This window comes from Bubalus bubalis, chromosome 8, assembly GCF_019923935.1.
Source record: "Bubalus bubalis isolate 160015118507 breed Murrah chromosome 8, NDDB_SH_1, whole genome shotgun sequence".
In the NCBI taxonomy this organism is placed as follows: Eukaryota; Metazoa; Chordata; class Mammalia; order Artiodactyla; family Bovidae; genus Bubalus; species Bubalus bubalis.
The window spans coordinates 26008481-26035386 of record NC_059164.1 but is presented as its reverse complement, the minus strand read 5'-3'; the positions used below and the strand labels follow the sequence as shown (position 1 = coordinate 26035386).

General features: G+C 35.2%; 1 protein-coding gene across 6 annotated transcripts in view; it reads left to right on the top strand.

Annotated features, from left to right (window-relative positions):
* SNX13 (sorting nexin 13) overlaps positions 1-26906 on the top strand; it is a 146068-nt gene that overhangs the window by 84931 nt on the left and 34231 nt on the right. For 4 of the 6 annotated variants that reach the window (XM_025290941.2, XM_025290939.2, XM_044946508.1 and 1 more), the window contains 6 exons: positions 1976-2114; positions 2488-2591; positions 7494-7593; positions 8460-8653; positions 16238-16342; positions 16942-17074. In XM_025290941.2, the coding sequence (XP_025146726.2) occupies positions 1976-2114; positions 2488-2591; positions 7494-7593; positions 8460-8653; positions 16238-16342; positions 16942-17074 (775 nt within the window). The remainder of the gene's footprint in view (positions 1-1975; positions 2115-2487; positions 2592-7493; positions 7594-8459; positions 8654-16237; positions 16343-16941; positions 17075-26906) is intronic. The other 2 variants (XM_006054071.3, XM_006054072.3) reach the window with 1 other exon arrangement.

Sequence of the window (26906 nt, the reverse complement as noted above, 5' to 3'; positions counted from 1 at the left end):
TTTCAATTTTTATTTTGCTAGCATATATTAAGTATATAATTAGTTACATGGTAAAAACATTTTTGAGGGACTTAACACATACTCAGAACAGAATTAAAGCCACCAGATTTTTACTTGTTCTCTGCATAGTTGGGCTGGTACTGTTATTATGTATCATGGTTGGGGACTTTTTTATTTAAAACAGTGATTGAGCACTATTGTGCTTTGCTGTAAAATATCAGAAAACATATTTAAAAGAGAAAAATATATCAATAAAGGATCTTTAGCTTGCTTTGTTTGGTTTATTCTCTTGACATTATTTATGTGGAAAACCCTTTGCACATAGGTATTATAAAATTGGCTCAGTTCTTACTCTTTCTGCCAGGTAAATTCCATATTAATGATACCTAATTGTATAGTTTATTTTTATTTGAAAGGAAAAGTTTAGAGCAGTGTAGTAGTAACATATATCCTCCAAATAAAATGTTCATATTACCTAACAGAAGTTTTAAGTTTTTAAGTCATTTCTAAAGATAGTATCTGCCAATTTGCATTATTTATCTCAAAATATATATTTTATATCTTTTGGGGACAAACTAGTTAATTGTAAACTCTTCTCTCTGACTGTGGAATAGTTTACTTAATTGGTTTATATTGTTATCTCCTGCTGCTGCTGCTGCTGCTAAGTCGCTTCAGTCGTGTCCCACTCTGTGCGACCCCATAGACGGCAGCCCACCAGGCTCCCCTGTCCCTGGGATTCTCCAGGCAAGAACACTGGAGTGGGTTGCCATTTCCTTCTCCAATGCATGAAAGTGAAAAGTGAAAGTGAAGTTGCTCAGTCGTATCCGACTCTTCCCGACCCCATGGACTATAGCCTACCAGGCTCCTCCGTCCATGGGATTTTGCAGGCAAGAGTACTGGGAGTGGGGTGCCATTGCCTTCTCCGATTGTTATCTCCTACTAGAGCAGCTTAGTGAACAGCTGTTTACTTGTTTCTTTATGTATTCTTAGAAAAATCAGGTCTTTAATGACTTACTTCTTTTATTATTGAAGTAAAATTTATACAAAGTGAGAGACATCGCCAAGTAGTTATCTGAAGTTCTGTTATAATTTTGTACTTCTCCTTGCACTGTTTGAGAATGTGAAGACCAAATTTGGTCTCTGCACATTCTGATAGATATTTGGCATTTTCATTTTGTTATGGTTAACTTGCACATCCTTGATGATTAATAATTTTGAACATTTTTTCATGTGCTTATTGCCCCCCCCTTCTTTTCCCCACAGTTCTGAACTTTGGCAATCACCAGTACTTGGACTCCTGTTTAGAATGGACAACCAAGTTGGCTGCCTTTTCATAGTTCCCTTTACTGTTTTATTTGGCTTAAATTTATTGACAGTCATAGTCATTAGATCCTTTACAACATTCTCAACTACCTTTCCTCTCTCTCTCAGTTTATTATTGGCTTGGTAAAACCACATTCTGGTTAAATCCAACTTAATGTTTTACTCCATTCTTATTCTTAAATAGCAAGTGGCTGGAAAAGAAAGATGAAATAACAGTTATTCATGTTGTTACAGTGATTCTGTTAAATTTATGTCAGAGAATGCCGCTCTTAATGTTTAAAATTCTCCAATAACTTTTCATTCCATTCACAGAGAAAGCCAAACCATTTACTAAAGCCTATCACGTTTGCTTTTCCATTAGCACTCATCTCCCTTGCTCTTCTGCATTTCTTTGGTTTAGCTGTAGTCACCATGGCTTCCTTGCTGTCATCAGACATTCTGAGTGTGCTCTTTACTTCACAGTGTGCTATATATCTTACTTACTTAAGACTATTACTTAATAGTCTGTGACCCAGGAGAATTTAAGTACCATGAGTAGAGAGATTTTCATTTTGTTTGAGGACAGTTGTGCCTGGCCCACGATAGGTACTCAAGATTGTGTTTTCATTTAAGTTAGTCTCCCTCCCATCTGTGTTTTAAACTTTATTTTCAGATCCGTGATTCTAATTGCAACTATGAGGCCTTTATGAACATTATTAAATTGAGTGACAATATTGGAGAGCTCGAAGCAGTCAGAGATAAAGCAGCAGAAGAATTACAGTATCTTCGATCTCTAGATACAGCTGGTGATGGTAAGTAATTTATTTAAGAATAAGAATGTTTTACTTCTTTAACAATGACTATATATTCAAACAAAACTTTAATTTACATAAATGTCATTTTATGTTATTAGTGGTTTTCACCTTAACTGAATCTGACTTTTATTATGCTAATATGTTTTGAGAATAAAGCACAATAGTTTTTTGAATGTGAGACTCTTATTGCAGTTATCGCTAAAGATAATTGGCATAGTTTAATTTTAATTAAATAATTTCACTATAAAATTTCCAGTTATTTATTTTTTAAATAAATAATTGCTGTATTCATTGGTTATTATGTTAAATTATAGTAAGTGTATGTTTAAAGTATTTCACAAGTAACACTGCCACTTTACCTCATAATCAGTTTGTTTATTTTTAGATATTAACACCATCAAAAATCAAATAAATAGCTTATTATTTGTGAAGAAAGTATGTGACTCAAGAATACAACGGTTGCAGTCAGGCAAAGTGAGTAAAATACTTGAATTAATATTTAACTATAGATAATTTCTCTTCATTAAAATATCCTGCAAATGACAAAAGGTTGAGTATTAACCAGTGTGGCATTTTACAGAAGAACTAAAAATTTAGAAAAAATTTGTATTATACAATGTAGTGTAAGTATTTATTAAAATAAGCTAAGGAGATTAAAATATTGCATGAAAAGTAAAATTTTTTTCTTGATTTATGTATTTACGCGTGTCATTTATTTAAAATTCAACATTTATTGAATTATGTACATCGGACACCATTTTAGATGGATCTTACAGACGGAAATCTCTCTCATGAAGCTTACGTTTTAGTTGCAGAATCAGAAAATAAACCAATATATAAATTGATATATTATGTAAAAAATGTAAAAGTAAGTAAAATGTGAAAAAATAAAATGTAAAAAAACCCCAAAAACCTAAAATGTGAAAGAAAATCAGTAAAGTAAAGTAGGGTGGTAGAGAATGTCAAAGTGGTTTAGATAGATGCTGAGAGATCTGGTGACATTTGAACATAGAGAGATCTGAATAATATGAGCGAATCCTGTGGAATTTTATTTTTTTTTTTAATCTTTAATGCAAAGGTGAGAGTAAATGTGAAGTCCCTGGAATAGGAAAAGTGCCTGGTGAGTTAGAGGAGGTCATTGTGACTGGTATGACTGGTATGATAGGATTTGTAGTAGGAATGAGATTAGAAACCTTAGGGGTTAGATCATGCATGGTTTTACCTTCCATAGTAAGATTTTTTAAAATCTGAGTGTGATAGAAATCCATTGGAGATTTTCCCTGGCAAGTGATATAATCTGACTTATGAGGTAAAATGATTACTTGGGCTCTGTGATGAGTAGATTGTGGTGGAGTGGTGGAGACAAGAATGGAAACTAACAGATCGTTTACACGACTCTTGTTTTTGTTTAGTAAGAGATGTCTAGGGGGGTTCATGTGAGAATTAGAGACAGTATTTGCTAATGTATTAAATATGGGTTGAGAGAGAAAAAAGAACTCAAGGATGATTCCAAAGTTTTTTGGACCGAGCACCTGCATGAATAGTGTTGTTATTCACTAAAATGAATAAAACTGAGGGAGGAGGAAGTTTGGAAGAGAGAATCAAGTTTTGAATGTTATAGCCCAAGATCCCTGTTTGATGTTAAAGTAGACATTCTAATTGGTAAATTCAAGTTCAAGGGAAATTTCGTGAATGAAATAAACTTTGAGAATCCTCAGGATTATCAACTGCTTGTTTAAAGTTGAGAGATTGGATGAGATTACTTAAAAGAATGAGTTTAAGAAAGAAGATATCCAAGACTTTGCCTTGAGGCACTTCAGTTACTAGTGTTTAAGACAAAGTGAAAGGTCTGGAGTGTGATATCCTAGAAGCAAAGTATAGAAAATACTGAAAAAAGTGAGAGATCAGGTGTATCACAGACTACTAATAAGTTGAGTAAGATGAAGATTTAGAATTGACTGTTGGGTTTGCCACAGGGGTATTATTGGTGATCCATGAGAGCATTTTGGTTGAATAGTGGAGAAAAACCCTGATGGGAGTCAGTCAGGAGAAAATGAGAAGAAATGAATTAGAAACAGTCATTATAGGTAGCTGTTTGGATGAGTTTCATTGTAAAAGAGAGCAGAGATTTGGGGCTTTGAAACACATTTTTTACTACCTTTAGTTTTTGTGTAGTCACCTTTTTTATGCTGGTTTTCTATTGGAAATTGTTTTGTGACTCTTTGGTCTTGTAATTTTGCAGTGTACTTAAATTCCTTAAGGAATAGAAGACTTATTTTTAAATTTTGAGTTTAGTTTGCTAGTTTAATTATAACTTAAACATTATTTGAGGCCTGTATTTGTCATAAGTGTGTGTGCAGGTGTATGTATGTCTGTCTTTATTCAGTTAACTGTATTTTAAAATGAATTTATATATACATGTAAATTCAGAATAGAAGAATAATATGGTTTCACTTGTGATTGTTGTTTCTTTATCTAGTTACCCTACCTAGATCCTAGAGTTAGTGATGCTTGTGTGTTGTGGGCTAAATCGCTTCAGTCGTGTTTGACTCTCTGCGAGCCTATGGACCGTAGCCTGTTGGGTTCCTCCGTCCATGGGATTCTCAAGGCAAGAATACTGGAGTAGGTTTCCATGCCCTCCTCCAGGGGATCTTCCCCACCCAGGGACTGAACCCTCTCTCTTATGTCCCTGGCACTGGCAGGCAGATTCCTTACTGCTGAACCACCAGGGAAGCCCCTGCTGATCCTTAAGCATCATTATTTAAGTCTGTTTGCCTAAATACTTTTTGATACTAAATTCCTTTTAAAATTTAGAAACCTTGTTTGGAAGCTTGTCAACTCTAATTTGAATATAAAGCTTTACCTTTTTTAATAGCTCAAGTCATAGCATGTATTCCTTTGGATGAAAATTCAGAATCTTCAGACATAGAGTTTTTTTAACCATACTGCTCATCTTAAAGTCTTTGAGAAGCTTTTTTCTTTTTATTACAAATAAAGTGATAGTGAATACTCTTCTCCATCCCATATCTATAGAGATGCTGCTGGACAGAACCAAGAAGTGATAAAATCTGAGGAAGGAAGACTTATATAGGGGAAATCATGTGCTGCTGCTAGATTGCTTTGTTGTTGAGTCGCTCAGTCGTGTCCAACTCTGTGACCTCATGGACTGCCACACACCAGGTTTCCCTGTCCTTCACCATCTCCTGGAGTTCACTCAAACTCATGTCCATCGAGTAGGTGATTCCGTCCAGCCATCTCATCCTCTGTTGTCCCCTTCTTCTCCTGCCTTCTATCTTTCCCAGCATCAGGGTCTCTTCCATTGAGTTGACTCATTTAATCAGATGGCCAAACTGTTGGAGCTTCAGTTTCAACATCAGTCCTTCTAATGAATATTTAGGATTGACTAGTTTGATCTCCTTGCAGTCCAAGGGAGTCTCCAGAGTCCTCTCCAACACCACAGTTTGAAAGCATCAGTTCTTTGGCGTTCAGCCTTCTTTATAGTCCAACTTTCACTACTGGAAAAACCATAGCTTTGACTATGTGGACCTTTGTCAACAAGGTGATGTCTCTGCTTTTTAATAGGCTGTCTAGGTTTGTCATAGCTTTTCTTTCAAAAAAATTAAATTCTTTTAATTTCATGGCTGCAGTTACCTTCCACAGTGATTTTGGAGCCCAAGAAAATAGTCTGTTTCCATTGTTTTCCCTTCTACTTGCCGTGAAGTGATGGGACCGGATGCCATGATCTTAGTTTTCTGAATGTTGAGTTTTAAACCAGTTTTTTCACTCTCGTCTTTCACCTTCATTAAGAGGCTCTTTAGCTCCTCTTCACTTTCTGCCATTAGGGTGATGTCATCTGCAAGTCTGAGATTACTGATACTTCTCCAGGAAATCTTGATTTCAGCTTGATCTTCATCCTGCCTAGCATTTCGCATGATGTCATCTGCATATAAGTTAAATAAGCAAGGTGACAGTGTACAGCCTTGAAATACTCCTTTCCCAATTTTGAACCAGTCTGTTGTCCTATGACTGATTCTCAGTGTTACTTCTTTACAACATACAGGTTTCTCAGGAGGTAGGTGGTCTGGTATTCCCATCTCTTGAAGAATTTTCCACAGTTTGTTGTGATCCACACAGAGGCTTTAGCATAGTCGGTGAAGCAGATGTTTTTCTGGAATTCTCTTGCTTTTTCGATGATTCAACAGATGTTGGCCATTTGATCTGGTTCCTCTGCCTTGTCTAAATCCAGCTTATACATCTGGAAGTTCTTGCTTCAAATACTGTTGAAGTCCAGCTTGAAGGATTTTGAGCATTACCTTGCTAGTATGTGAAATGAGTGCAATTTGCAGTAGGTTGCTTTTCCCCAGTAATTTCAAATCAGTAATCTGTTGTTGTTCTTACGTACTTATATGAAGAGGAGCTACTAATTACAAGAGAAGTTTTTTCTCCTCTTTTCAAATCATCTTCCTTTTCCTTTATATATCACCTATGCCTAATTTAGTATCTGCTCCTAAATAAGGCAGCCTTATCTAACTTTCAGAAAACCTGTGCATCTTTTTTTGAAAATATAGGTTTGTGAGTATGGATTTGGGAATGCAGAGAAGCTGGTGGAAATCATTTCCAGAAGCATTGTTGGTTTTTGTGGAAAGGGCATCAGACTTGGAGGACACTGACTCATTCTAACCAGCTTTGCAATCATAGGCAAGATTTCTGATCATCAACTTTCTTATCTGTTGAGTGGGATTGGCGATGTTTATCAAGTAGGATTGCTGTGGAGATTTAATGAAGTAATATGTGTAATGCACCTAGCACAGTGCAGGACGTGTAGATTCTCTAAATTTTGAACCTGTTAAAAACTTTTTTCTCTATATATAGGTAGTTTCCTTGCTTTGAAGTTTATGTAATTTACCATTTAGGTAGACTGAAAAGAAAAACATTTTCTACAAAGATTATAGAATTTTTACCCAATTAGCAAATCTACTAGTTAGGAATATTTTATTTTTTTCTAGTAGGTAGACTTCAACCTGTACTTGAAAATATTGAGGTTTGTTTATTCTTCAACATAATATCCCCTTTAGTCCCTATCATGTTCATTTTTGTTTGGAATGGGTAAAAAATAAAGAATACATGAAAATACATTTAGGTTTATTTTTTATTAGAAGAAATGAGTGCTTATTGTACTTTTAATGTATACTTAGTAAGCAGCTCTTAAAATAACTCTAGGAAATTCAGTGAGCTGATACTTTTTTTTGGTAACCCACCTGTACAAGAAGAGAAAACTGTATTCCATTTTAACTTAATTTTTTACTTCTATATAAGGATCTTTAACATAGTGAGTGAATAGATGAGATGTTAATCTGCAAAAACTTGTATTTGTAGGAGATAAATACTGTGAAACTGGCAGCAAACTTTGGGAAACTTTGCACAGTCCCCCTGGACAGCATTCTTGTAGACAATGTTGCACTGCAGTTTTTTATGGGTAGGTAAATCCATTTTATAAAAATAATATAACCCTCAAGTTTTTTTATAATTGTATATATTGTTAAATTTTAAATACTTGATATTAGACATGCCATATCTTCCACTCCTCATTTTCTGAAATATCCCCCATTTTTTTAGAATCCATAGGGATAGAGATTTGTTTGGTTTTAAGGAAATAAATGTTTATTGTAGTTCCAATGTGCATTTGCTAATATGCTTTTAAATAAACCCCAAGAGATTCTACTATGAATTTTAATTATTTGAGAAAGAGACTTTATCAGGAAAGTATGGTATATATAACCTGCTTGTATCATTTTTGTGCACGAATGGGGGAAGGGTCTTATTTTTATACCATTTTATATATAAATGTTTATTGATTTTATTGTTACGTCAGAATTGCTGTTATCTAGGGGATGTTTCCAGCAAAACTCCCTGAGTCTAAATATTCATGAACAAAAAGAAATGCATGGCTTATTGAGGAACCCAATCCTTGTTTTTAATACATGTGATATAATAGTAATATTATGATTAAAATTTTTATTGAGAATGGAAGCTGAATGTTGTTGAAGTAGTTTATTTCTGATGAAGCCTTCCCTGGCATCTTTATTCCCAAGGGGTGTTTTCATGAAAAATCAGATGTTTTTTAAAATGCACTCCATTTCTTTTTACTGCATAATTGGTCTCTTCAGCTTAACCAGTTTATGATATGACTTTTTTAGCCTCCAGCATTTTCTAAACATGTTCAAAATGCAGAGTTTTAAGTATTTGACATTTTAAAATACTTTCTTTCTTAACTTGTCTTACAGCTGTATGCACTCAAAAATCTGTGACTTTAATATCTCTGTTATGAATTTTGTTTGATAGACTACATGCAGCAAACTGGAGGTCAGGCACATCTCTTCTTTTGGATGACAGTGGAAGGATACCGGGTTACAGCCCAACAGCAGCTAGAAGTTTTATCAAGTCGTCAGAAAGATGGAAAACATCAAACCAACCAAACCAAAGGTCTTTTAAGAGCAGCTGCTGTTGGAATTTATGAACAGTATTTATCAGAAAAGGTGAGGATATACTTTGATTTATTTGAGGATACATTTTGTTTTCTTCTTTGACAGTGTCCTTAATAATGGTAGATTATTAATAATTAAAATTAATAATACTGGCAAAGAAGATAATGATTTATAGTACTTGTAAATATCCATTGTTCATGCTGCTATGCACAACTGTCTTACATTGCCTTGTTTTATCCTGCTAATAGTATTTTGTATATTATTCTCATTTTATAGGTGAAGAAATTGATTGAATTATAAAATTGAAAAAAAAAAAAGAAAATTGAATTAACCTGTCCAGGGTCATGTGGATACTAAATAACAGAGTTAAGATTCAGGGTCACACAACTTTAAATAATAGGAAGTAAGAGGTAAACCTTGAAAACAGTAACTAAAACAGAGCTGGAGTGGCTATACTAATATTAGATAATAAATTTTAAGATAAAAAACATTACTAAAGAAACAAGGAACATTTTATAATAGAAAGGTCAATTGATCAGGATGATAAAACAACAAAGCCCACACATACATGGAGAACAAACTGACAGAATTGAGGGAGAAATAGACAATTCAACAGTAATATTTGGAGACTTCAATACTCCCTCTCAAAAACTGATAAAACAGTTCGATAGAAAAATGACCAAGGATGTACAAGAATTGAACAATACTTTAGACCAATTAGACCAAATACATCTGTAAAATACTTCTCCTAACAACAGTTTTATTTTCAAGCATACACATAGAGCATTCTCCAGGATAGATCATGCTGCTGCTGGTGCTAAGTCGCTTCAGTCGTGTCTGACTCTGTGCGACCCAGTGGACGGCAGCCCACCAGGCTCCTCTGTACCTGGGATTCTCCAGGCAAGAATACTGGAGTGGGTTGCCATTTCCTTCTCCAGTGCATGCATACATGCTAAGTCGCTTCAGTCGTGTCCGACTGTGCGACCCCATAGATGGCAGCCCACTAGGCTCCTCTGTCCACAGATTTCTCCAGGTAAGAAAACTGGAGTGGGTTGCCATTTCCTTCTCCAGGATACATCATAGATCGGATCAGATCAGTCGCTCAGTCGTGTCCGACTCTTTGCGACCCCATGAATTGCAGCACGCCAGGCCTCCCTGTCCATCACCAACTCCTGGAGTTCACTCAGACTCACGTCCATCGAGTCAGTGATGCCATCCAGCCATCTCATCCTCTCTCGTCCCCTTCTCTTCCTCCCCCCAATCCCTCCCAGCATCAGAGTCTTTTCCAATGAGTCAGCTCTTCTCATGAGGTGGCCAAAGTACTGGAGTTTCAGCTTTAACATCGGATACATCATAAGTTAGGCCATAAAACAACTCTCATTTTAGAGGCATTAAAATTATATATAAGTATGTCCATTTCTCATAGTAGAATTAATTAGAAATCAAGAACAGAAGGGATTTGAGGAAATTTATAAATATTTGAAAATTAAGCAACAAATTTCTAAATATTACCTGTGTCAAAAACGTCAGAAGGAAGTTAGAAAATATTTTCAATTGAATGAAAATGAAGAAAACAATACATCAAAATTTATGGGATGCAGTTAAAGAAATATGTAAAGGCAAATGTGTAGCTTTAAATGCCTGATTAGAAAGAAGAAAGATGTCACATCAGCAATATACATTTTCATCTTAAAAATCTAGAAAAAGAAAAGCACAACAAATCTAAGCAAACAGAAGGAAGGAAATAGTAAAGATCAAAATGGAAATCAGTGAAATAGAAAACATAAAGACAATAGTGAAAAAATCAGTAGTACAATCAAACGTTGTAAAATGAACAATGAAATTTAGAAACCTTTAGCTCAGTTGGCCAAGAAAAAAAGATACAGATCACCAGAATCATGAATGAAGGAGGAAGCATCACCACTGACTATAGAAATTAAAGGGACTACAAGGAAATACCGTTGTTGCTTAGTCACTAAGTCATATCCAACTCTTTTCAGTTCAGTTCAGTTCAGTTCAGTCACTCAGTCATGTCCGACTCTTTGCGACCCCATGAAGCGCAGCACTCCAGGCCTCCCTGTCCATCACCAACTCCCGGAGTTCACTCAGACTCAAGTCCATCGAGTCAGTGATGCCATCCAGCCATCTCATCCTCTGTTGTCCCCTTCTCCTCCTCCCCCCAATCCCTCCCAGCATCAGAGTCTTTTCCAATGAGTCAGCTCTTCACATGAGGTGGCCAAAGTACTGGAGTTTCAGCTTCAGCATCATTCCCTCCAAAGAAATCCCAGGGCTGATCTCCTTCAGAATGGACTGGTTGGATCTCCTTGCAGTCCAAGGGACTCTCAAGAGTCTTCTCCAACACCACAGTTCAAAAGCATCAATTCTTCGGCGCTCAGCCTTCTTCACAGTCCAACTCTCACATCCATACACGACCACAGGAAAAACCATAGCCTTGACTAGATGAACCTTTGTTGACAAAGTAATGTCTCTGCTTTTGAATATGCTATCTAGGTTGGTCATAACTTTCCTTCCAAGGAGTAAACGTCTTTTAATTTCATGGCTGCAGTCATCATCTACAGTGATGTTGGAGCCCAGAAAAATAAAGTCTGACACTGTTTCCACTGTTTCCCCATCTATTTCCCATGAAGTGGTGGGACCGGATGCCATGATCTTCATTTTCTGAATGTTGAGCTTTAAGCCAAGTTTTTCACTCTCCACTTTGACTTTCATCAAGAGGCTTTTTAGTTCCTCTTCTTAGTTCCTCCTCTTTTAGTACCCCATAGACTATAGGCTCCCAGGCTCCTCTGTCCATGGGATTTCCCAGGCAAGAATACTGGAATGAGTTGTGATTTCCTTCTCCAGGGGATATTCCCAACCCAGATATCAAACCCTGTATTGACAGGTGGATTCACCACTGAGCCACCTGGGATGCCCCATAAGGAAGTATTACAAACAATTTTATGACAACAGATTAGACAATTTAGATGAAATGGACAGATTTCTGGGAATACACTAATTGTCAGACTGACTCAAGAAGAAATAGAAAATACGGTAAATGAATTTAATTAATAATTAAAAATCATCTTTCAAAGAAAAGCCAAGGCCTAAATGGTTTTACTAGTGAATTCTATCATATATTTCAAGAGAAAATAATACCAGTATTGCACAAACTCTTCCATAAAATAGAGAAAAAAGAAACACTTTACAACTCATTTTATGGATTTAGTGATATTCTCATATCAAAGACAAAGACATCATTTAGAAAACTACAGACTGATGTCCTTCATGAATATGGACAATAATCCTCAAGAGTCACACTCCAGTATTGTTAATGACTATGCTATAAAACTTTTAATTCATACTTATTAGCACAGAATTATATTTTAATTTTAAGTATATATATTATTTGGAAACCACTCATTTGTGCATTTGCTTACATTTTTGCCTTATGAAATATTGTATTTAAAAGAGTACATAGTTTTAAGAATAATAGTATAGCAAATGCCTTTATACACTCCATTCAGCTTTAGAAGTAGAACTTCCATTGTACTTTAAAGGGCTTCCCTTGCGGCTCAGCTGGTAAAGAATCCACCTGCAATGCTGGACACCTGGGTTCAATCCCTGGGTTGGGAAGATTACCTGGAGGCTACCCACTCCAGTATTCAGACCTGGAGAATTCCATGGACTGTATAGTCAGTGGGGTCACAAAGGGTCAGATACGACTTGAGTTACTTACCTGTATTTTAAAAGATCCCTATGTTAGCCTTTGCCTGTCCTTACTTTCTTGCTTTCTGATGAAGCCAGTTTTCTCTATTATTCACTTACTTTCCCATATAGTTTTCCTGTACCTATATGTTCTAAATAATACTACAGCTTCAGCTTTATGAGATTTTGACATTACAAAAATGTCAGGAGAGAGAACTTTAGACATTTGCCTTCCAGATGGCTGTCATTGTTGCCAGCAGTAGAAAAGATGCCATTGTTGGCAGTAATCATTTTTTTTAGCATGGAACAAGAATAATATCCATCTTTCATTTGAAAATATATCAAGAATGTGTGTGGTGAAAAGAATTACAGTAAACAGAAATTTATATGATTTTTCTCAAAAACTATTGAATGATTTTTGAAGGGACTAAAATTAACCTTGAAATAAATGTACAGAACTGAGTACATGTAGGCTATAGCAAGAACTCATACAATGAAGAAAATAACTCATTTTTTGAAAATAAAGCTACTGAGAACTCAGATATCACCAGAAAGGAACAGCCAGCTTAAACAGTTTCCTTACTGTCTTTAATAAAACTGTAATTTCTTTGGAATGCTCCTTTATTCTCACATGTTTAAATGATCTATGCGTTTTTAGAACCATTTTCTTTGAAAAGGATAGGTTGTTAACTTATGACATCCTTTATGCTTTGAAGTACTTAAAAAATGGGCATTTTAGACATGAGCAACCTGTATGATGAATTCATACATGCAGAGAACCTGATTGACAAACAGCTGGTCTACCAAACATGGAGATACAAAGTTGATGGACGCTTTTTTTGGAAAGCTGGAAACAAATCCCTGTAGGTCTAAAAAACTGCTGTTTTTAGTGAGTAAAATCCCATTATTCTTTGCCTAAATGGTTTTATTGAAAAGGATATTTCACTTGATGTCATGACAGTGCAGTGGTAAGAGAAATAAATGTGATAAAGGCTCAAGAGCAGAGCCAAAAGTCATAGTGAATTTTATTTTATAGTTGATTGTATTTAGTTATACCACTGTATAAAATAAAGGGTTGTCCTGAAGACTGCAGGCAGATCAGAAAAGTATTGTATAAAAAGGCACACAAAAATATCCTACAAGATCATAGAATAAAAGGTAAATGTAATTGTTTATTTTTATTAAATATAAATGTATGTATTAGTCCTATTACATATATAATCTTTTAAATAGTCTTAGATTTATATATTTTAAGAATAAACAGTGGTACTGCCTAACAATTTTAAATTTAGGCGAAAAGTTTAAAAAATGTTAAAATAAGTTTCTATATCAGAGAACAGGAATATTATTAAGTAAATTGTTTTGTTTTCTCAAACATTTTTTGTTTAGTTCTATTAATTATCCATTGCCACTGTTAACTAGTCGTTTTGTTTAAATAACTACATTTGTGTAATATGGAAGTAAGCAATACAGATTACTAGATAATTTTGGAAAAAACATGCAATTTTTGTATTTTTATGTTAACGTAGTATCATATGTGCAAATATTTCTTCTATATTACTGTTTTTTTTTTTTTTTTAAAGGGACTTGGTTAGTTATGCCCAATGTTAGCTCTCTGAAAGTATTGCTCACCATACATATTCCAAGGATAAGGCTTAATCCAATTCTGTGTACCTGAGATTATAGAAAAAATTAAGCTAGATAAATTGAAAATGTTATTTTCAAATTTGTCTCTTACTTCCTAGAAACTGAGTTTAGTGAGCTCAGAGGGCACATGAAAGGACAGAAACTAACTTAAATCATGTTCCTCTCTGATCTTTGTCACATAGTTGAAGCTGTTGAGTTCTGTCCTTACTTAAGGGTGAGAGGGGTCGGGGAGAGGCGGGGAGGGAACACCACACCCATACACAAACAAATAATAGGCAAGTGTCCTTTTCTTCTTCCGCCAAAAACCCCCTCACAAGAACCAAAAAAGTACCACCACACTACCTCCCTGAGTTTACTTCTAAGAGTGTTGAATTAACAAGGGGACATTAGAAGTTGTATAGCCCTTATGCTGCACATTCATACCCTCCTGTTTACTTACTTAAAAAAAATTTTTTTTTAATTTTGTTGAAGAATGGTTGGTACATAATATTATGTTAATTTCTGCTGTACAGCAAAGTAATTCATTTATACATATACACATTCCTGTTTCATATTTTACTCCATTATGGTTTTTCACAAAGTATTGAGTGTGGTTCCCTGGGCTATACAGTAGGGCCTTGTTGTTTATCATTGTATATATACTAGTTTGCATCTGCTAATCCCAAGCTTCCATTCCCTCCCTCCTGCATCCTCTCTCCCCCTTGGCAATCTCAGGTCTGTTCTCTGTGTTTATGAGTCTGTTTCTCTTTTGTGAAGTGAAGTCACTCAGTTGTGTCCTACTCTTTGCAACTCTGTAGCCTACCAGGCTCCTCCGTCCATGGGATTTTCCAGGCAAGATTAGTGGAGTGGGTTGCCATTTCCTTCTCCAGGGGATCTTCCTGACCCAGGGATCAAACCCGGATCTCCCACATTCTAGGCAGATGCTTTACTGTCTCAGCCACCAGGGAATAAGTTCATTTGTGTCATGTTTTACATTGTGCATAAAAGTGATATGGTAATTTGTCTTTCTTACTTCGGTTAGTATGATAATCTCTAGGTCTATCCATGTTGCTGCATATGACTTTATTTCATCCCTTTTTATGGCTGAGAAATACTCCATTGTATATGTACCACATCATCTTTATCCTTTCATCTCTCTTTGAACATTGAGGTTGTTTCTATGTCTTGGGTATTGTGAATAGTTCTACTTTGAACATGAGTACATTTACCTTTAAATTACAGTTTTATCTGGATGTATGCCCAGGATACTTACATACTTTTTCTTCTCTTCTTGATTTATCTATTCTGTTCCTTAGATAGTCTAACAGCACAGAGAAATTGCTTAAACGATGCATTTTTTTGTTACTGTCTCTAAAAGTTACCATCATTTAATCACTCATTTATTCTCCATAGTTAACATGCTGAGTAATGTCTGTAGTGTCTGTCACATTATGCACCTTGAGATGAAAGTTATTGAAACAAAGTAACTTTTCAAACTTTTTTCTCTCCCTTATCATGCTGATACTTTGCTGCAGTATTATAAAACTGAATTAGGATAAAGATGGTCTCTTTTAAGTGCCATTCAAAAGGATTGTTTCTAGTGTGAAATGATAAGTAGCAACATGGCATACTCTTTTGACATTTTATTAAATACACATCTAAGACTACTGCCTGCTCAACACTAACTCGTAGTGACAGTATTTCCTATGTGCTGGACACATAAGTCTTACGTAAATCTCTTTTCATCCTCACTATAATCATATGTAGTATTTATCTCCATTTTACAGATTGAGTAAGTGAAGCCTTGTGAGAGGAAACTTGCTCAGCAAAAGTTAAGATTTAAATCCACGTTTGTCTAACAAGTCTACTGTGTAGTACCTCATGGCCAGAAAAATGCTAGTTCTGATTTCAGCCTTTAAACATCAAGGTGTCACTTACAAACCAAGGATTTTTTGGCAGTTACTTTTAGTACTATGATTCCATTATTTAATTATCCTACTTTGGCTCCCTGATGCGAAGAGCCAACTCAGTGGAAAAGACCCTGATGCTGGGAAAGATTGAGGGCAGGAGAAGGGAACGACAGAGGTTGAGACGGTTGGATGGCATCACTGACTCAATGAATATGACTTTGAACAAACTCAGGGAGATAGTGAAGGACAGGGAATCTTAGCATGCTGCAGTCCATGGGGTTGCAAAGAGTCAGACGTGACTGAACAACAAATTATTTAATTCTACTATGAAGGCTTAACTTGGATTTAGAAATTTCAAAGATCAACGCTACTTGTGTTTTTCTCTGTTTGTCAGGCATCTCCGAGAGTTACTGTTGATGATTATTTGGTAGCAAAATTAGCAGATACTTTGAATCATGAAGATCCAACCCCTGAAATCTTTGATGACATTCAAAGGAAGGTATTATGTACAACATTTATCACTATATCTTTTTTGAAAACAATGTATATGTCTATATGCGTGTAATTTGTCTGTAAAAGGTTATTGAAATGTTATGAAAGTACAGTGTGATAACTAAAAAGATGTGTTACGGTAATAATACTTCACAAAGTAGCCAGTTTTTCTTTGCTTATTTACTGTAGAAATGCGGAAAATCCCTATGCTGGGTTATTTACTTTGAATCTGGCTGAAGTAACAGATACAGATTCTAGAATTTTATGAATAGATGATGTATAAATAACAGATTCATTTATTTTAATATGTGCTTTGAGCCTTTATTTGGATTTGTTTCTTAGAGAACACTGCTTTGTAGAGCATTATATATAACTGCTGTCATGTGACTTGTTTTGCAGTAGGACTCTCTTCAGTATAATTTAGATGCTAGAGGGGCCAGAAAAATATCACTAGTTGTGACATTGTCTTATTACTGACGTCTTATAAATATGGAGCCTATAATTCATTACAGTAATACCTCTGTCTACCTTTTGTTGAAATCTTATTATTGGAAATTAGTACATTATTTGTATTAATGATTGAATATCTTGATTTATTTCAATAAGGTGTATGAATTGATGCTTCGAGATGAAAGATTTTATCCTTCCTTCAGACAGAATGCACTTTATGTGCGCATGTTAGCTGAGCTGGATATGTTAAAAGATCCTAGTTTCAGAGGATCAGATGACGGTGATGGAGGTAAGGTAGCTCACATTGTACATTTATCCATTATATATGTATATTCCTGTATGTATTCTGCTTACCAAAGGAAATCCTTTCAAATAGCATAAAAATGTTCTTAAAGCTGAAATATAAATTGTAATATATTTTAAAATCCATGAATAAATGATGAAGTTTACTTACTATACTAAATTAAAATGTTAAAATCTGATAACAAATTAGAACATAACTGTTGAGCCTAGAAATCCTTTTTTTTTTTTTTAGTTTATTTTTTAATTGAAGGATAATTCCTTTACAGAATTTTGTTTCCTGTCAGACATCAAGAATCAGCTATAGGTGCACCCATGTCCCCTCCCTCCCAAATTGCCTCTCATCTCCTTCCTTATCCCACCCTTCCAGATTGTTACAGAGCCCCTGTTTGTGAGTTTTACAGCAAATTCCCATTGGCTGTCTTATTTTACATATGGTGTTGTAAATTTCCATGTTACTCTCTCCATACATCTCACCCTGTCTCTCTTCCCCTCGCCCTGTGTCTATAAGTCTGTTCTCTGTGTCTGTTTCTCCATTGCTGCCCTGAAAATAAATTCACCAGTACTATCTTTCTAGATTCCATATATATTCATTAGTATATGATATTTATATTTCTTTTTCTGACTTACTTCACTCTGTATAAGCAGCTCTGGGTTTGTCCACCTCATTAGAACTGATTCAAATGCATTCCTTTTTATGACTGAATAATATTCCATTGTATATATATACCACAGTATCTATATCAGTTCATCTGTTGATGGACATCTAAGGTTGCTTCCATGTTCTAGCTGTTGTAAATAGTGCTGCAGTGAACATTGGGTTACATGTGTCTTTTTCAATTTTGGTTTCCTTGGGGTGTATGCCTAGTAATGGTATTGCTGGGTCATATGGTGGTTTTATTCCTAGTTTTTTAAGGAATCTCCATACTGTCTTCCATAGTGGCTGTGTCAATTTATATTCCCACCAGCAATGCAAGGATTCCCTTTTCTCCACATCCTCTCCAACATTTATCGTTTGTAGACTCTGATGATGGCCATTCTGACCGGTGTGAGGTGATATCTCATTGTAGTTTTGATTTGCATTTCTCTTGATTTGCATTTCTCTAATAGTGAGCGATGTTGAGCATCTTCTCATGTGTGTGTTAGCCCTTTGTATGTCTTCTTTGGAGAGCTGTCTGTTTAGGTCTTTTCCCCACTTTTTGATTGGGTTGTTTGTTTTTCTGGTATTGAGTTGTATGAACTGCTTGTATTTTTTGGAAATTAATTCTTTGTCAGTTGTTTCCTTTGCTATTACTTTCTCCCACTCTGAGGGTTGTCTTTTCACCTTGTTTGTAGTTTCCTTTGCTGTGCAAAAGCTTTTAAGTTTAATTAGGTCTCACTTCTTTATTTTTATTTTGTTTCCATTACTCTAGGAAGTGGGTCATAGAGGATCTTGCTTTAATTTATGTCATTGAGTGCTCTTCTATGTTTTCCTCTAAAAGTTTTGTGCTTTCTGGTCTTACATTTAGGTCTTTAATTCATTTTGAGTTTATCTTTGTGTATGGCATTAGGAAGTGTTCTAATTTCCTTCTTTTACATGTAGCTGTCCAGTTTTCCCAGCACCACTTATTGAAGAGGTTATCTTTGCCCCATTGTATATTCTTGCCTTCTTAGTCAAATGAGGTACCCATATGTGCATGGGTTTATCTCTGGGCTCCCTATCACATTCCATTAGTCTGTATTTCTGTTTTTGTGCCAGTACCATACTGTCTTGATGACTGTAGCTTTGTAGTATAGACTGAAGTCAGGAAGGTTGATCCCTCCAGCTCTATTTTCTTTCTCAAGACTGCTTTGGCTATTTGGGATCTTTTGTGTTTCCATATGAATTGTGAAATTTTTTGTTCTAATTCTGTGAAAAATGTTGTTGGTAGTCTCTGTGAATCTGTAGATTGCATTTGGTAGTATAGTCATTTTCACAACATTTATTCTTCCAACCCAGGAACTTGGTATATCTCTCCTTCTGTTTAATGTTGTCTTTGATTTCTTTCTTCATTATAATTTTCCATATACAGTATTTTTGTCTCCTTCAGTTCAGTTCAGTTCAGTCGCTCAGGTCGTGTCTGACTCTTTGTGACCCCATGAACGGCAGTACGCCAGGCCTCCCTGTCCCATCACCAACTCCTGGAGTCCACTCATCCCATGTCCATTGAGTTGGTGATGCCATCCAACCATCTCATCCTCTGTTGTCCCCTTCTCTTCCTGCCCTCAATCTTTCCCAGCATCAGGGTCTTTTCAAATGAGTCAGCTCTCCGTATCAGGTGGCCAGAGTATTGGAGTTCAGCTTCAACATCATTCCCTCCAGTGAACACCCAGGACTGATCTCTTTTAGGATGAACTGGTTGGATCTCCTTACAGTCCAAGGGACTCTCAAGAGTCTTCTCCAACACCACAGTTCAAAAGCATCAATTCTTCTGTGCTCAGCTTTCTTTATAGTCCAACTCTCACATCCCTACATGACTACTGGAAAAACCATAGCCTTGACTAGACAGACCCTTGTTGGCAAAGTAATGTCTCTGCTTTTGAATATGCTATCTAGGTTGGTCATAACTTTCCTTCCAAGGAGTAAGTGTCTTTTAATTTCATGGCTGCAATCACCATCCACAGTGATTTTGGAGCCCAGAAAAATAGTCAGCCACAGTTTCCACTGTTTCCTCATCTCTTTGCCATGAAGTGATGGGACCGGATGCCATGATCTTAAGTTTTCTGAATGTTGAGTTTAAGCCAACTTTTTCACTCTCTTCTTTCGCTTTCATCAAGAGGCTCTTCAGTTCTTCTTTACTTTCTGCCATAAGGGTGGTGTCATCTGCATATCTGAGGTTATTGATATTTCTCCTGGCAGTCTGATTCCAGCTTGTGCTTCCTCCAGCCCAGCGTTTCTCATGATGTACTCTGCATATAAGTTAAATAAGCAGGGTGGCAATATACAGCCTTGATGTACTCCTTTTCCTATTTGGAACCAGTCTGTTGTTCCATGTCCAGTTCTAACTGTTGCTTCCTGACCTGTATACAGGTTTCTCAAGAGTCAGGTCAAGTGGTCTGGCATTCCCATCTCTTTCAGAATTTTCCACAGTTTATTGTGATCCACACAGTCAAAGGCTTTGGCATAGTCAATAGATAGGTTTATTCCCAGAAATTTCATTCTTTTTGTTGCAGTGGTAAATGGGATTGATTCCTTAATTTCTCTTTCTAATTTTTTATTGTAAGTATATAGAAATGCAAATGATTTCTGTGTATTGACCTTGCATCCCATGACTTTGCTAAATTCACTGATTAGCTCTAGTAATTTTCTGATAGTTTCTTTTGGGTTTTCTTTGTATAGTATCATGTCATCTGCAAGTAGTGAGTTTTATTTCTTCTTTTTCCAGTCTGGATTTCTTTATTTCTTTTTCTTCTCTAATTACCTTACCTAGGACTCCCAAATCCCATGGACGGAGGAGCCTGGAAGGCTGCAGTCCATGGGGTCACTGAGGGTCGGACATGACTGGTCAACTTCACTTTCACTTTTCACTTTCATGCATTGGAGAAGGAAATGGCAACCCACTCCAGTGTTCTTGCCTGAAGAATCCCAGGGACCGGGGAGCCTGGTGGGCTGCCATCTATGGGGTTGCACAGAGTCAGACACGACTGAAGCGACTTAGCAGCAGCAGCAGCAGGACTCCCAAAACTATGTTGAATAATAGTGGTAAGAGAGGACACACTTGTCTTGTTCCTGATTGTAGAGGGAATGCTTTCAGTTTCTCACCATTGAGAATAATGTTTACTGTGGGCTTATCATATATTGCCTTTACTGTGTTGAGGTAGGTTCCATCTGTGCCCATTTTTTGAAGCGTTTTTATCATAGATGGGTGCTGAATTTTGTCAAAGGATTTTTCTGCATCTGTTGAGATGTTCATATGGTTTTTATCTTTCAGTTTTTTAATATGATATATCCATTGATTGATTTGTGTATATTGAAGAATTCTTGCATCTATGGAATAAACCCAACTTGATCATGGTATATGAGCTTTTTAATGTGTTTTTGAATTCTCTTTGCTAGAATTTTGTTGAGGACTTTTGCATGTGTGTTCCTCAGTGATACTGACCTGTAATTTTCTTTTTTTGTGTGTTGTCTTTGCCTGGTTTTGGTATCAGAGTGATTGTGGCCTTGTAGAATGAGTTTGGAAATGTTCCTTCCTTGAAGGTTTTTTGAAGATTTTCAGAAAAATAGACATTAGCTCTTCTCTAAGTGTTTGACAGAATTCCCCTGTGAAGCCACCTGGCCCTGGGCTTTTGTTTTTTGGGAAATTTTGGATCACAGTTTTGATTTCATTGTTTCTGATTCGCTTGTTCATAATTTCTTTTTTTTCCTGATTCTGTCTTGGGAGGTGGAACTTTTCTAAGAATCTGTCCATTTCCTCTAGGTTGTCCATTTTATTAGCCATATGGTTGCTCATAATATCCTCATATGATCCTTTATGTTGTCTGTTGCCACCTCTACTGTTTTCATTTCTAATTTTGTTGATTTGATTTTTCTTCCTTTTTTTCTTGATGAGTCTGGCTGTTGGGTTGTCAATTTTATCTTCTCAAAGAACCAGCTTTTAGTTTTATTAATCTTTGCTATTGTTTCCTTCACCTCTTTATTTGTTTCTCCTCTGATCTTTATGATTTCTTTCCTTCAACTGACTTTGGGATTTTTTGTTCTTTTTCCAGCTGCTCTGAATGTAGACTTAGGTTGTCTATTCGATGCTTTTCTTGTTTCTTGAGGTAGAATTGTATTGCTAGAAACTTTCCTCCTTAGAACTGCTTTTGCTGAATCCCATAGGTTTGGGGTTGTCGTGTTTTCGTTGTAATTTGTTTTTAAGAATCTTTGGATTCTTTAAGAATCTTTAAGAAATCTTAATCTTTAAGAATTATTTCTCCAGTAACCTCTTTGTTATTTAGTAATGTATTATTTAATCTCCATGAGTTTGTGTTTTTTGCAGTTGTTTTTTTCCTGTAGTTGATATCTAGTCTCATAACATTGTGGTCAGAGAAGATACTTGATACGGTTTCAGTTTTCTTAAATTTACTGAGGCTTGATTTGTGACCCAAGATGTGGTCTGTCCTGAAGAATATTCCACGTGCCCTTGAGAAGAAAGTATATTTTTCTGCATTTGGTGGAAAGTCCTGAAGATACCAGTGAGGTCCATTTGGTCTAATGTTTCATTTAAGGTTTGTGTTTCCTTATGGATTCTCTGTTTTGATGATCTGTCCATCAGTGTCAGTGGGATGTTAAAGTCTGCTACTATTATTGTATTACTGTTGATTTCCCCTCTTATGCCTGTAAGTGTTTTCCTTATATATATTGAGATGCTCCTATGTTGGGTGCATAAATATTTACAATTTTATGTCTTCTTCTTGGATTAATCCCTTGAACATTGGTGTTGTGTCTTTCCTTATTTCTCATAATATTCTTTATTTTAAAGTCTATTTTGCCTGAAATAATGATTGCCACTCTGGCTTTCTTTAGGCTTCCATTTGCATAGACTCTCTTTTTCCATCCTTGTACTCTCAGTCTGTGTTTCTGTAGGTCTGAAGTGGGTCTCTTGTGTGCAGCATATATGTGGGTCTTGTTTTTGTATCCATTTAGTCCATCTGTATCTTTTGGTTGGTGCATTTTATCTGTTTACATTTAAAGTAATTATTGATATATATGTTCCTGTTGGCATTTTCTTAATTGTTTTGGGTTTGTTTTTGTAGGTCTTTCTTTTCTCTTGTGTTTACTGGCTATGTAAGTCCATTTGGTATTTGTTGTAAGGCTGGTTTGGTGGTGCTAAATTCTCTTAACTTTTGCTTGTCTGTGAAACTTTTGATTTCTCCAATTTTGAATGAGATCTTTGCTGGGTAAAGTAATATTGGTTATAGATTTTTTTCTTTCAATACGTTAAATATATCCTGCCATTCCCTTCTGGCCTGCAGAGTTTCTGCTGAAAGATCTGCTGTTAAGCATATGGGTTTTCCCTTGCTGCTTTTAATATTCTTTCTTTGTATTTAATCTGTGTTAGCTTTATTAATATGTGTCTCGATGTGTTTATCCTGTAAGGGACTCTGTGCTTCTTGAACCTGATTGACTGTTTCCTTTCCCATGTTGGGGAAGTTTTCAGCTATAATTTCTTCAGAAATTATCTCAGTGCCTTTCTTTTTTTCTTACTCCTCTGGATTCCGCATAACTCCAGTGTTGGTGTGTTTAATATTGTCCCAAAGGTCTCTGAGGCTGTCCTCAATTTTATTCATTCTTTTTCCTTTATTCAGCTCTTCAGCAGTTATTTTCACCATTCTCTTTCAGCTCACTTATCCATTCTTCTGCCTCAGTTATTCTGCTATTGGTTCCTTCTAGAGTATTTTTAATTTCAGTAATTGTGTTATTTATACTTGTTTGATTATTCTTTATTTCTTCTGTGTCCTTGGTGATTGTATTAACTGTGTTATTTCTTGCATCTTTTCCATTCTATTTCAAAGACTTTGGAGTATCTTTACTGTCATTATTCTGAACTCTCTTTCAGGTAGATTGCTTATTTCATTTTTGTTTATTTGGTCTTGTGACTTTCTGTCTTATTCTTTCATTTGTGCTGTATTTCTCTCTTTTCTTTTTTTTTCTTTTTTCTAACTTGCTCCACTTTCCCAGGCTTTAGGGTTGTATTCCTTCTTCGTTTTGGTTTTGGCCCTGGGAGGGAAAGGTTGTTGGTCTAAGTGGCTTGTATTGACTTCTTATTAGGGGTGACTAGTGCCTGTGTTCTAGTGGGAGGAGATCAAGCAGGTAGGTAATTACAGAAATAATGGGACATATACATTCACTTCCACACATACAATTATAACGAAAGTATTCTAAAGAAAAGAGTACAGGAGATAGACTTGGTGAACAAGGGAAACCAAATGTGATACTGATCAATTAAAAGCAGAGCTAACTAATGCTCAATCTGGAAAACTGAGCCTAAGCAGATTGCCTACTGGGGAATATAGCAAAGAGAGCACAACAATTTAACTTACATAGTGAAGAAAAAAAGAGTGAAGGGAAAAAGGGAAAAGAAAAGAAAAACAAAGAGGAGAAGAGCGAGAAAAGAGAATTTCTCTTAAAATTCTTGAAGCATGTTTTCAAAGGGATTGTCACCGCAATATTTTTATGGTAGTTTCTTTTTTGCATGTAAAAGTAATAATTGCCATGATTAATGATAGGATCATTGAGAAGATTAAATGAGATAACAAGTGATGATTCTGAGAATGTTCCATAAACCATAAAACATTGTAAAAACATTTTTTTCTGTTTTTAATTGTATTCTGTTCCAAATCCTGTATAATATAAGCCAGAATATGCTACAAGTCATTTATTCCAATCTTTCAGTTTTCTTCTGTTCACATTGTATAGTGAAGAAAACAGACTTTAAGAGTGATAACACTTTGATTTTACTCCTTTTCTACTACTTATTACCTATGTGATGTTGGCCAAACACTTAATTTCTTTAGGCCTCATTTTTCTCAGTTACAAATGTAGACTATTATTCTTCTTGTAGTAATATCCTACCTCAGAGTTGTCACATTGTAATGGAATTCTGTATGTAAAAATGATATATAAAACAAAACACAAATATCGGTGTTTCTTCATAGTAAATAATTGGCTATTTAAGAATGGTGCGAGAGGCAGCCCTTAGACGATTTGCAGACTTTAGGCCTGATGACCATTTTTGCTAGTGATTCAATGCAGAAGTACTTACTAAACTCTAATGAAGTATCTAGGATTTGATAAAATTTCTAGCAAATAACCAATGTAAATACAAAGTAAATGGGAAAGACTTTACTAAGTATTTAAGAGAGTGCTTTAATTATGCTCATTTACTTATAAATAGAGTTAATGGACAGGACCACTTAAAGTTGGAGATATAATAGATGTATTAAGTGGTTAGCACTGCTTTAGCAAATGCCTCTATTTTGGAAGCTTTCTAGCCTCCCCTCTTTTCCACTCATCCTCCCCACTCCTTATTCTATATTAGTGAGACTTTACTTTTTAAGTAATAGAAGAAATATAGCTACAAAAATTTGTATGTTACAATAGCTTTTATATTGATTGTTGATCTAGTATCTTGGTTATTTGTAAAACTGAAATAGTATTCTGTTAACTGTATTTGATTGCTTAATGAGGGAGTTTTCTATTTTTAAGAGCACTTCTCTGCCAGCTCAATAGTAAAATCACTGTACTTCAAGTTTATTATATATTGTATCTATTTACTGTCTCTTGAAAAATCTTTTACAGAGCTGATATGAAATTTGTAGTAGAAACTCTCCTTCCTTAAAGGACTATTATAAATGTTTTCATTGTATATTTTAATTTTGTCTACTTTAGAAATTTGCTTAGTGTTGTGAAATGGATTTGCTATCTGACCCAGAAAGAAAGAAGATAAATTAAATCATAAGCAGCTGATTTATAAGCATCCATGTATTATATAATGATCATAGTAGCAATATATTCTGTGGGAGTAGTTTTTGATCCTATAGTGTAAAAACTCTTCCAGAATCTTCTAAACTGACTTTTAGCTTCCATTTATATTTGTCTTGTGACTGATGGAAGCAAATTATTTATGTGATCTCAAACTTCCCAAAATGTCATACTTATTTCAAACACAAAGTAGATTAAGAGGTTTTTTGTTTTTTTGTTTTTTCCCCCTGCCGCTGATTTTGATCTGAATCAAATGAACTTTTCTTTTATGTCAGCCATTGAGTAGTCCCTCACACTGGAATCATTGATTGTAGTTTGGAATTAATATATACACATATATCTTTTATCTGTCTGGGACATTGCTTTTTAACATGTCCTAATTAATGAGCTCTTACATGTTTTATAACTGAGAAATTGCCTAATACTTTTTTGAAACCATGTTAAGAAAGTATATGGAATCATGGGTATAATTTGAAACATTTTTATTAAAAATGGGTGTTATGTATATTTGTCAGTGTTTAGGTTTTAGGCATTTGCTACAAGTTTTTCAAGTAGTAATGCTTATAATTTTCTTGTTTGTATAGGATTAATTAAAATAGACCTTATATTTTCTGGTTATAAATTCATTTTCTGACTTTTAAAAATTAAGCTTCCTGATACTTTGTGTATTTTTTAAAGTCTTGAAATTCTGGCTGCTTTTTAGACATTCTGAAATAATGATTCAATCTAGTGTTCAATGTGTAGCTGCCCCCACCTTTTTTTTTAATGTAGGTTAATTGAGCACAAAGTTAGTGGGTAAAGTCTTACCATGTATAATAATATCCTGTGGTAGTTTTTCTTTGTTTTAGAAGAAATTTCATTCCTATTTAATTAAATTTCATTCTTATTTAATTAAACTTCTGTAGGTAGGTAGGTAGCTGGATGGCTAGCTTACCCATACTCTCTCTCTTCTGTCTTCCTTATCTTTGTCCGTGAGATTGCCTTCTTTAGTTAGTTTAGCTCTAAGTTATTTTAAGGGTAGATATTTTTTCCTTTATTAAAACAAATTCACAGCCTTTTAAATATTTAAATTATGCTTTCCCTTTTAAATTTTAATTTCAATCACATTTTTCCTCATCGTTTCAAACAATAGCTTCTTTTGTTTTCTAATATTTTTAAGCAGTTGTTAAAGTCTTGATTAAATACAGATCTCCATTGGCTTTAGACAGTCTAAATTTCTGAATCTTATTGTTAAGTAAGAAAGTAAACCATGCCTTGTTTTGCTCCTTTGTTCTTGTTTAGTTGCTAAATTCTGACTTTTTTGCAACTACATGGGCTGTATCCCATTAGGCTCCTC